At 45.4% G+C, this 11,812-nt stretch overlaps 1 protein-coding gene across 1 annotated transcript in view; it reads left to right on the top strand.

The window, feature by feature from the left end:
• Positions 1 to 875: 875 nt before the first annotated feature.
• Positions 876 to 11,812, top strand: part of HS3ST4 (heparan sulfate-glucosamine 3-sulfotransferase 4) — a 361,611-nt gene continuing 350,674 nt past the window's right edge. The window contains exon 1 of the mRNA XM_069486790.1: positions 876 to 1,609. Coding sequence (XP_069342891.1) covers positions 876 to 1,609 — 734 coding nt within the window. The remainder of the gene's footprint in view (positions 1,610 to 11,812) is intronic.

Raw genomic sequence — 11,812 nt, 5'->3', positions numbered from 1 at the left:
GTTATGTTGAAGGAATCACTCCTGGAGCAAAGGCAGGACAAAATCCGGGGTGAGAGAAGGGAGGGCCAGGGATGGGCCGAGTTTGCCTAGAGTCTCAGGGGAAAAGCGGAAGCTACAGCTCGCTACCCGCTGTGCCCCAGCTTCCCCGTGCGAGTCACTGGCGGCTGGCGTTGAGCTCTAGTCCCTGAAAGTATTGGGGAGAGGAAGGGAGAATACGGCGTCCCAAGCTCCCAAGGGAAGGGAGGCACGCGAGGTCAGATGGGGTACACCCCAACTGCGTGTATGTTGGGTGTGGGGGGGCACAATCTCCGCTCTCCCGGGTGCCCCAGCCTGGCGCACGCCTCCGCTCTTGCGCCCCCCTTCGCAGGCGCGCGCGAGGCGCACCCCCCTTCCCTCGGCGGCGCCAAGCGCGCGCCCGGCCCCCTCCTCCTCCCCTCCGCGCCTCTCCTCTCCCGGCAGAAAGTTAGCAGCGGGGAAGGAACTCGGGGCTGCAGCAGCGCGCGGCGGCGGCGGCGGCAGAGGCAGAGGCAGGAGCCGCGGCGGAGCCGGGGAAGCGGGGGCGCTGCAGACGGAGCAGGTGCAGCCGGCGGGTCCGCGCGCCCCCCTCGGTCCCCTTACTAGAGGCTGAGGGGGGGACGTAGGGGGCCACCCGGACTCCGCGAGCAGAGTGGGGAGGGGGGCCATGCGGCCGGGCTCCCTCCCGGCGCAGCGGGACAGCGGCCAGGGCCGGGGGCGCAGCGGCGTCGCTTCATGCAGCCGGGGCGGCTGGGCGGCGGCGGCGGCGGCGGCGGCGGCGGCGGGGGCGGCGGCTGAAACCATGTCCGGGCAGCGCCGGGGGCTGCCGCCGCCGCCGCCGCCGCGAGCCGGGAGCCGCGATGGCCCGGTGGCCCGCACCTCCTCCGCCTCCGCCTCCGCCTCCACCTCTTGCCGCGCCGCCGCCGCCCGGCGCCTCTGCTAAGGGGCCGCCGGCGCGCAAGCTGCTTTTTATGTGCACCTTGTCCCTGTCTGTCACCTACCTGTGCTATAGCCTCCTGGGCGGCTCGGGCTCCCTGCAATTCCCCCTGGCGCTGCAGGAGCCTTCGGTCACTGCCGCCGAGCCCCCGCCGAGCCCGCCGCCACCCTCTCTGCCGCCTCTCCCCGTGCGCCTCGGCGCCCCCTCGCAGCCACCCGCGCCGCCGCCGCTGGACAACGCGAGCCGCGGGGAGCCGCCCGAGACCCCTGAGCAGCCAGCCGCCCCCGGGGCCGACGGCTGGGGGCTGGCGAGCGGCGGCGGAGGCGCCCGGGACGCCTGGCTCCGGACCCCGCTGGCCCCCAGCGAGATGATCACGGCGCAGAGCGCTTTGCTGGAGAGGGAAGCGCAGGAGTCCAGCACCACCGACGAGGAGCTCGCAGGCCGGAGAGCGGCCAACGGGAGCGTTGAGAGGGGCGGCGCCGTCAGCACCCCAGATTATGGGGAGAAGAAGCTGCCACAGGCACTTATCATCGGGGTCAAGAAAGGAGGGACCCGCGCGCTGCTGGAGGCCATCCGAGTACACCCGGACGTGAGGGCGGTGGGCGTAGAGCCGCACTTCTTCGACAGGAACTATGAAAAGGGGCTGGAGTGGTACAGGTAGGACCTTGGGCTTGGCGGGATGGGGCAGACCCGTCGGAGAGACCGCGGGGATAGCCGCCGCTTTCCACGCCCTTCGAAATCCAGACACAGTCCCGAGAGCCCTTAGCCCCCGCGAGGGCTCTGCGGACCCTGGCAGTGTTGCTCAGGGGGAGCGGCCGAGGAGAGGGCTGCACTCCAGCTCGCTAAAGATCACTTTATCTCAGGATGAGGGGAGGAGGTGTCACCCTGTCCTGTCGTGCCTTAGGCTCCTTAGACAAGGAGATGCTTTCTAAGTCTGCCCAGCTCTGAGCCTGGGAATCCCCAGCCCTCGTGCCTGCGGGGTGTTTCCTAACCCAGGCTCTGGCGGGACTCTGGGACTCAGCGTTGGAGGAACGCTGAGAGGTGAGACAGGATAGCGAAATTGATTGAGGGGCTTTGAGATCCCCTGGAATCTCTCAAAATCACACATTTACGTGGCTGGAATCCAACTTTGGGTATGTTCAGGTCAGAGCAAAGTGAATAGGGAACAGTTAAAAAGATGAAGCTGGCGTTGTGGCTTTCTGGTAAAGACAGGATGTTTCCCACCTGCATAACTTTCTGCCCTCCTTGGCTGAGTGAGCACCGGCCTGATTTGCATCGGAGCCTCAGTATCTGCGTGACAGTTGGTGCCCTGAGAGTTTTCGTGCTTTGCACAGTGGTGCCCTTCCTGATCTGCACCTCCTTCGCAACAGATTGGAGCTTATGTTTTGTGAGATGTTCATCTCCCTCCTCTCCCACCGTCTGCCGGTAGTTGACAGAAAGGAAGAAGGCAGCACAAGAAAGTTAAGTGCAGGTGAAATAAATTAATAGTCCAGTTTTCTTGCCAGCCATAATGTTTAAAACAACGCCAGTGCAGATGCCCAAAATGCAAACCTTTTTTGCTTTTTTTTTTTTCTTTCCCTCTTTCCTCCCGTTTTATATCTTTCTGGAAAACAGATCTGGCTGGCTGGCCTCATCTCAATTGCATTTCAGTAATTAATTGCAATTGTCAAACAGAAACACAGCCTTTGTCAGTTGAAGTGATGTTATCATAACAGAGCCAATAGGTAAAACAAGGATTGTTTCCTGACAGGTCACTTTCCTGTGGAAGAGATGTGCTTTCGAGGTTTAAATCATAGCCTCGGAAAGTTTTAGAAATAACTTGACTTCAGAAATATATAATAAATGTGTATATTGTGATTGATTTCTTCCACTTTTAAAAATATGCCTTATGCTTTAAAAGCTTGAGAGAAGTACGCTTAGGCATAAACATTCCAGCACATTACACTGAAACAGCAAATGTGTCTGTTAATGTCTTGTCTGTTTCAACAGAGAGAACTAATTGCAGTATTTTAGGAGGCTTCAAACAGCCCCTTCCAATCAAAACATAAAACAGCAAATGCCTAATTTAACTGGAAAATCAGTATTTATAACATCACAAGCCATGACTTCCAGTTTGTGATTATAATTAAAAAGGTGTTAGGATGATAAATGCAACAACAGCAAAATAAAGAAGGGGTATGATGTCTGGAAAGGTTTCAGTTTTTTAATCGTGGGTTGTAGGAATGTTCCAGTTTCTTCTGTGAAGTAGCTTTGGCCCAATGAGGGTAACTGTGGTTTGTTTCTTTTTTTTTCCAATTCTGATTTTAATGCTGTGTATCTTGTGAGAAGTGTCAAAAGCCCTTTGAGGGGAGGCATAGAGATCAAATCTTTCCACCATGTGTTTGGGTTGCTTTGTGGTAGCTGGAAATAAAGAAGAGAGCACTTTATTTGGATGATTTAAAGTTAATGAAGGGTATGTGGTGGAATATGTACCAGGAAGTCCCATTGTAGGGTCTGATGAAAAGATAGAAGATGCCAGATTTTCCTATGTTCTGTTGTACTGATGCTGGGAAGAGAAGGTATATGAACCACCTTGCTGTCATGACATGACTACTGAAGATACTATTCCAGTGCTATGGTACTCCTAGCCTTTTGCTCCCAAACAATGCTTGCGGTATTTGGGGCTCAGTGTCAATATTTGGGAGCCACTCATAAAACTGTTAAACTGAAGAGATGTGGATGGAACAAGATTCCCTTGATCCTCTCTTAAGAGGACCATGCAGTATCTCTGTGTCCTGATCTCCCACCCTGGCATTTTGGCCAGTAGTGCATATTCAAAGTGCTGGACAAGAAACTTTCTTAAGAACAAGCTTCCTGCCAATACATGTCTATCTAACATAGAGGAATAATTAGCCACCTAAATTTGGTTGTCGAGAAGACTCTTAGAAACCCCTTGGACCCATGAGAGCTGAGTGTGCCGGGACTGCCTTAGACAGCTCTCCAGTTCATCATTGACAGCAGTGCTTTGAGGCATTTATGAGCTTTTCATTAGTTCCATCTCTTCAGACTTTCTCCTCCCTCCCTCCCATGTAGGAAGAGGGCATGGCATCCTCACTATATTGTAGAAAAGGAAACAGTGGCATTGATTCAAACCAGTAACAGAAACCTTTCCTCTTGGTTTAAAATCTGAATTTTTTAAATGGTGGCATTTGTGCTTAAATGGTATAATTCCTTCCCATACCAGGTATGCTGTCTGGAATCTATTTGCCTTATTAGAGATCCACAGGTTAATTAAAGGTTTTGATTTTTTCCCATATTTATTATTATTTTTTAAAGTTTGCTTCCATAACCTACTAATTTTGCAAGTGTTTTTGTGTTTTTAGTAAGAGGAAGAGCTGAGAAGAAATTGGGGCTGTGGGCTTGGGGTGTACTCATATTCAACTAAGTAGCCCTAGCAGTTTTTTTCCTCGATGTCACTCCAGTTATCTCTAAATCTGGGTTTTGCTTTGTTCCTATGCTGTTGATCTAATGTGATGTAAAAACACATTTGAGATTAGAACATGTGCAACAGATTTTCAGGGCAAGATAGACTAATGGATTAGGATGTCTATGTTAAAGCTATGGGGAAGCAAGCCTCACTTGGTGGATTGACACAGCCAGTGATTAATAAATCGGTGAGATTAAACCCTCCACTTCTTTCTCCCTCTCCCTCCCCAAAAAGGGGCAAAGCCACAATGCACCTTTTCAGTATGAGTGGATACAAGCTGTCTAGGCAGAGACCTTAAACTCTTCTAAGTAGGACCTTGGGCCAGGCCAACTGGCTGCCACTGCAGAACTCATCAAAGTGACAGAGATGACTTGAGCTGTTTCCTCCCTGGTGGCTGTATAGTCACGTGACCACTTTACATTGGAAACTACTCCGCTGCAGGGTGATGGGAAGTGATTCTCCATGGTTTTAAGTTGTCTTCACTGTCAACAGTTAATCGACGCTTCCCATTGGCTAGGGGAAAGTAACTCAGCAAAATGCTCTCAAAAGTCATGCTCATGCTACCTGGAGGAAAGTGGTCAGTGGGTAGCAGCGTTATTTGCACAGGGTGTTTTGGAGAGAGAATGGAGGGGACTAGATGGCACTGGAGTTTATGGAACGCCAACTTTGGGGCAGTTGGTGCTTTGTGGATGTGTTATCCCGGGTGAGTGTCATTATGATGCTGTGAGCTAAATAGCAGCACTTCCATCTTACAGGTCACTCCGAGAGGGTTTTATTTTTTTATTTATTTTTTTTTATTTCATCTTATTGTTATGGGGGATACAGAATTGCAGGTTACATACGTTGCCCATATGTCGCCTTTCCCCCCAAGTCAGAGCTCCAGGTGTGTCTGTTCCCCAGATAGTGCGAGTTGCACCCATCATGTAGGTATATATCCCTCCCTTCCCCACCGCCCCCTTCCCGAGTCAGCACCTTCAAGCGTTACCATTCCCCAAACTGTGCGCAATGCACTCATTGTGTAGGCATACACCCATCCCCTCCCCCACCCCCCACCTCAGTCTGATATCTGATTGGTGTCGTTCCCAGATGTGTATTTAGGTGATGATCAGGGAAACCAATTTTCTGGTGAGTACATGTGATGCTTGTTTTTCCATTCTTGGGATACTTCACTTAATATAATGGGTTCCAACCCGAGAAGGTTTTAAATGACTGGCTCACAGTCACTTAGCTGGTCAGTGCCTGAGCTGAGGTTTGAAGGCACAGCTGTCTAATGTCAAAGTGCTGCTTTCTTTCCCCGTACCACACCACCACACAAAAGTACTGGAAAGGTCTTATCCTTTGTTCATTCAACAAATATTTAATAAATATTTATCATGTGCTCAGTACTGGGGATTAGGTGGTGAATAAGACAGGTGAAGAAGCACCTGTTTTCCTGGAACTGACATCCTAGTGGGAGGGTAGAGGAGACAGCAAGCAAACCAGCCAAAAAATATGTAGTAAAAATTCTGTTGGGGATAAGGCCAACAGAAAAATAAAGTAATTTATGTCCCAGAGCTCCTTTGTCCAGTATGGGAGGTGCTATCTGCATGTGGCTATCGAGCATGTGAAATGTCCAAATTGAAATATGCTGTAAGAGTAAAATACACAGAATGCTAAAGTTCTCATTCATAATTTTATATTGACTACATGTTGAAATTATAATACTTGTAAGTTAAATAAACTATTATTAAAATTAATTTTACCTTTTCTTTTTTTTTTACCTTTTAAATATGGCTACTAGAAAATTTAAAATTACCCTTGTGACTCACATTATATTCCTGTGTAGGGTAATGCTTTTTAAACTTATGGTGCGAAAAGATCACTTGGGGATCTTGTTAATATGCAGATTCTGATTCAGCTGGTCTGAGAAGGAGCTTGAGATTTCAAATTCTTTAAAAGCTCCCATGTACTGTTGCTGCTGATCCCTGGACCTTACTTTGAGGAGTACAGGGTCTAGTAATTAGGGGGTATGTGTGTGTGCTCACACACGCGTGCTTGCTCACGTGTGCGCATATGTGCTATTTTAAATAGGATGATTAGGAGGAACCTCTCAGTAGGGGTGATGCAAATGAAGTAAAAGGGTGAGACCCTCCCATGTGAAGATTTGGTGAAATTCCAAGTATCAGGAAACAGCAGGTGGAAAGGCCCTGAGGTGGAAACAAGCTTTGTGGCTCTACAAAGTGTTCTTTCATTATTCTAAAAGCACCGTCTTTGTCACTGGACAAAACCGGGTTCAACACTTGACTTTGGAACTTACAAGTTGGATGATCTTGGTTGGGTAACATATTTCACTTCATCCAGCTCAGTTGTTTATCTGACAGTAATTCTTTCCTTGTAGGATTGTTGGGAGGAATAAATGGAATAATAAAAGTGAATGTATTTTTCTAAATGAAACGAATATCCGAGAACAGAAATCCAAATGGAGCTGACTACTGGGTTTTTCCATTTCTCAAATCATTTTGGTCTCATATGCATTACTTTCTATTTCTATCATAGCTATCATAATATTGACTGAAGAGTCTCTTATTTGGGATGGTTTGAGAAAAGCCCAATAATGATTTGGCTTTGCATTTAAAAGGCTTAACCTTTTAAACCAAAGGTCACAAACTCAGATACCCTCAGGACTCATGTGACCTTATAAATGAGTGAGATAGATTAGGTGGGGCGAGACTAACGCACCTATGTTCTGGCTGAAAGGTTAGCCACTGCCCCTCACTTCCAGCTACTCTTTTCCAGGTGCAAATGTGACATCAGGTTTGTGAGATCTTCCACTTTGTATGACAACCTGGAAATCCAGGTTTTGATGTGAAATCTTTTGATTTTTAATGTTGGCAAGAGATTTAAGTTTCTTAAAAGCCCTGTGTGGGCCAACACTGTGGGACAAACAAAATACATCTGTGGGCTGGATACAGCCAGCTGGCTACCAGTTTGTGACCTCTGGTTTAAACTCATTTCAGAAAGCAACTGGCATGCCCATACCCTTTGCAGTGGTCAGAATTGCGGCTTACATGTGCTATTTTAGTTTAGAGATTTTTTTCCCCCTTTACAGATTTTGCAACAGCATGGGGAAAATACCTCCTTAGATACATTGCAAAAACAACAAAAAGAGCTTGATATAAACAAGAACATTGAGGCAGAAAAAAAAAACTTCACAGCTACATTTCCCTTTTGTTCTCAGTTAACATTCTCTTGAAGCTGGGAACATTTTCAGTTTTTCACTCATTAATCAAGAGTACCGATATTTGATCTACATAGATAACTTGCACTTATAAAATAGATTCTGGTCAGGTGGATTAAGATCTTAAAGTTAGAAAAATTGGATTCCAGGCTTGGCTTTGCTACATACTAATTCTATTAGACATCAGGTTACTTATATTAATCTCTGTTTCTTAGGTGATGAGGCTATATTATCTCCATAGGGTCCATTCACTTACTAAAATCATTTGGATCTAGAACAACTTTATGTATTAAACTCTTCAGGCCGGGCGCGGTGGCTCACGCCTGTAATCCTAGCACTCTGGGAGGCCGAGGCGGGTGGATTGCTCAAGGTCAGGAGTTCGAGACCAGCCTGAGCGAGACCCCGTCTCTACTAAAAATAGAAAGACATTATATGGACAACTAAAAATCTATATAGAAAAAATTAGCCGGGCATAGTGGCGCATGCCTGTAGTCCCAGCTACTTGGGAGGCTGAGGCAGTAGGATCGCTTAAGCCCAGGAGTCTGAGGTTGCTGTGAGCTAGGCAGACGCCACGGCACTCACTCTAGCCTGGGCAACAAAGTGAGACTCTGTCTCAACAAAAAAAAAAAAAAAAAAAAAAAAAAAACAAACTATATTAAACTCTTCAGAAAGAGGATGCTAGTAGAATAGAAGCAACATAGTTTGGAGCATGTTTTATATCTCTGAGCCAGAAGCTATTGCATATTCATTGTGTGACCTTGAACAAATTATTTAATATCATCACTAAGCCTCAATTTCTCCATCTGCAGAATGGCTTAATATTACCACTACCAAAGAATTACACGAGGATGAAATGAAATGGCATTTAAAATGCATCATATAGAGTTCATGACAGAGCAGATTTCTCTCTCCTCTTCTTTCCTCTCTCTTTCTTTCCCATTTTTCCTTTCTCTCTTCCTTTCTTTTCTCCCTCATTTTCCTTCAGTGCCTGCCTTTTATCCTGCTCATCAGTACGGAAGGCCCCGAAGAGAAAGATGTAATGCATTTTCATTTGAATATAGTCTTTTATTTCAAGATGATGTCTGAATGAGGGATTTTAAACCCTGAAGCAGCTCTTAAGTAGCTCTCCAGAGAATGATCAAAATCGGATCCCAGAATTTGGCCTATTGTAACTTGAACAGAAGGAGGAGAAGAGTCTGATTTCGGGAGGTAACTGCAGCCAGAATTCTCCAAAGGGAATGGGGTATGGAGGTGGACAGGCTCTCTGGGCTTATACGCTGACACTCTTGAGCCTCCAGTGGGAACCGATGCCACTTGCTCCGGGTAGGTCCAGGGGCATTTAGGATGCCAGGAGCATGCTGGCCTTCGGTGAAAGCATTTGGGAATGCAGGATTGCTCTTGAAGACCCTGTGAAGCTCTCTCTCTTGAGATGTGGCTGATTTCACAGGTGTTCTCCAGCCATCCTAACGTGATTTATCTTATTTTTTATTTTTGTAAATCAAACCCAGGCACTTTTATTTTTAAATCAAGTAAAGAGAGAGGCCTCCAGACTTCGGATGAAGCATTCGGAATGAAACATTGCTAGAGTTGTACGTTAGAAAGTTTTAAAGGTTTTGGTTTTGCATAATGGATGCTATCTCTGAAACTGATTGAACCACCGCCCTGTTAAAGTAATCTCTTGATTCCATTGGTTTCTGCGGTTTAACAAGCTCCTCTATAACTGTCTTGGGAATTCCATTCTGAAATTATAATTTGCTAAGGGAGCTTTTCAGCTCATCTTGCCATTAATTAAAAGCAGACGGTTGATTTTTTTTTTTCTTTGACACTCACTAGTTAGGATTGCCTTTCTTCATAAATTTTTTTCAACCTTTATTACAAAGCATATTTATAGGGAAACAAAGCAACATATGAATTAGGCAATATTTTGGTTGCAAATAGAAATTGAACTTGTAAATGAAAATTGCAGAATTTCTACTTGCAAATAGAAATTGAACTTGCAAATAGAAATAGAAATTGATAGAAATTGAACTCAAACTCTCATAAACAATGAAAGAAAATTTATTGCTTTAGGTGATTGAGAAGTCTGGGAGTGACTGGCTTCAGGAAAAACTGGATCCAGGGGCTCAACTGATGTCACTGGGCCTCTGTCCTTTTCCATTCTTTGCCATCCCTGTCTCTACCTTGCTTCGTTCTGAGATAGGCTGTTTTGCTACATTTTAGGCCAGATCATAAGAAGCAATACTAGACAAACGTATTTTATGCTCATCAGTCCTTTTGGAGATACATTTCTTAAGAGTTTCTGTAGGAAATTCCTGGAGATGCATTTGGCTCAGGTTATGTCATGTGCCCGTTCCAGAAACTGTAACTGTGTGGTCCTCTAATCAGGCCTGGGAGATGTAGCCACCCCTTTGGCTTGGGTTGGTGGTTGGAGTAAATAAGCAGGTTACCCCGTTGAAACCATATGAAATGTGGGGGTCAGTTAAACCAGATGTCCATTAAACATGTAAAGATCCTTTCTGGGATAGTCATATCATCTCTCTAATCTGGCATTTTTACTGGGGAGAGGTACAAAGGATTAGCTTGGGGAGGTTCAGTGCACATGTTATGTAGGGCATTCATTCATTTAAACATGTATTGTCAACTATGTGTTATATACCAGACTCAAACATGAACCAATCATGGCCAAGGAGCTGAAAGAGCTTGTAGAGTGGAGACATGGACATGTGAATGATTACAGGGCAAGGCAATTTAAGTCTGGACAAAATGGGGTCTATTTCAAGAATGGAAAGATGGTTCAATCTTGGGAAATTTAATAATGTGATTTACTATTAGTATTGACTATTGTTTTCTAGGTGACTAGATTGACTATTGGTATTCTAGGTGATAAAAAATTACTTGATAAAAATAAATATCTATTCCTGATTTTTAGAACAGGCTGCTATTAAACTAGTATCATACCCAAAGCCAGCATCATCTTTAGTTAGATGACACTAGAAGTATTCCCATTTAATCCAGAACAAGCCTGGAATGCTCATTATCATCAGTGTTATTTATCATTCTTCAGAAATTATTAGATGATGCAATTAGATGAAAAAAAAGAAGGGTAGAATTATCACTATTTGCAATTAATTTCTACTTTTTTTGGAAAAAGAACCTAGGATAACCAATCCCCCCATGAATTTATTAAGGCAGCTGGTAAGGAAATGACCAAGCAAAACTTGTGGTTCTTTTATATGCCTAGGGCAACCATTTTGAAAATATAATGGGAACAATATTCTTTGTATAGAACCAACCAAAGAGACAAAGTAACTAGGCATATACTTAGAAAAAAATGGCAAGGGACTTCTAAGAATAAAATATTAATGCTATTCTAAAAGACACCAAAGAAGACAGGAGTAAGTGGAAAGAGACCCCTTCTCTAGGGTGGCATTTCTGTCTTTTCCTTCCCTTTCTCTTCTCTTCCTCCTCCCCTCCCTTCCTCATTTTTGTTTGTTTGTTTAATTCTTTGCTGCCTAAATTGAGATCAGGTGTGTTTGAGACTGATCTGAAAATACTGTTTTATGTAACATGACCAAAATGTTGTACTTTATGTATAGGATTTCGTTAATTCCACATTTTATTTGACAGAGACAAGGATGGTTAAGACAACTGGTACTGTTCAGATTCATCATGTTATGTAATACTTCCTTGCAGGGGGCCTGACTGCCTTATACTCTGAATTCAGGGCCAGTGGGATCACGATCAAGGTTGAGTTGGTGTACATTCGTCGAGGTAGATGCACTCATATTGCTACAAAGCAAAAAACAAATCAGGGACAAGAGATGGTTATTTTAGGATGGGACAAGGAGATGAAGATTTGGATCTGAAAGCATAACAGTAGCCGTGGTAGTAGTAGCAGCAGCAGTGGTAGACACATGCTGTACTCACGTGTGCCACGCTCTCCTCCAAGTGTTGAATTCATTCAGGCTCCATAAGAACCTCATGAAGTAAGTACTGTTAGTACCCACGCTGTACAAGTCAGGGAACTGAGGCACAGCGAGTTGAAGTAACTTGATCAACATGTGGAGTTGGGACTCAAATCCAGGGGTGGGGCCTCAAACATACAGCTTTTCTCTTTATTTGTCTCAACGCTCTTTCCCAGTGGAAGTGTTGTCTCCTAGTATCATGGGAGTGAACA

This window comes from Eulemur rufifrons, chromosome 14, assembly GCF_041146395.1.
Source record: "Eulemur rufifrons isolate Redbay chromosome 14, OSU_ERuf_1, whole genome shotgun sequence".
NCBI lineage: Eukaryota > Metazoa > Chordata > Mammalia > Primates > Lemuridae > Eulemur > Eulemur rufifrons.
Note: the sequence above shows the minus strand (reverse complement) of the source record. Positions and strands in the feature narration are given on the sequence as shown.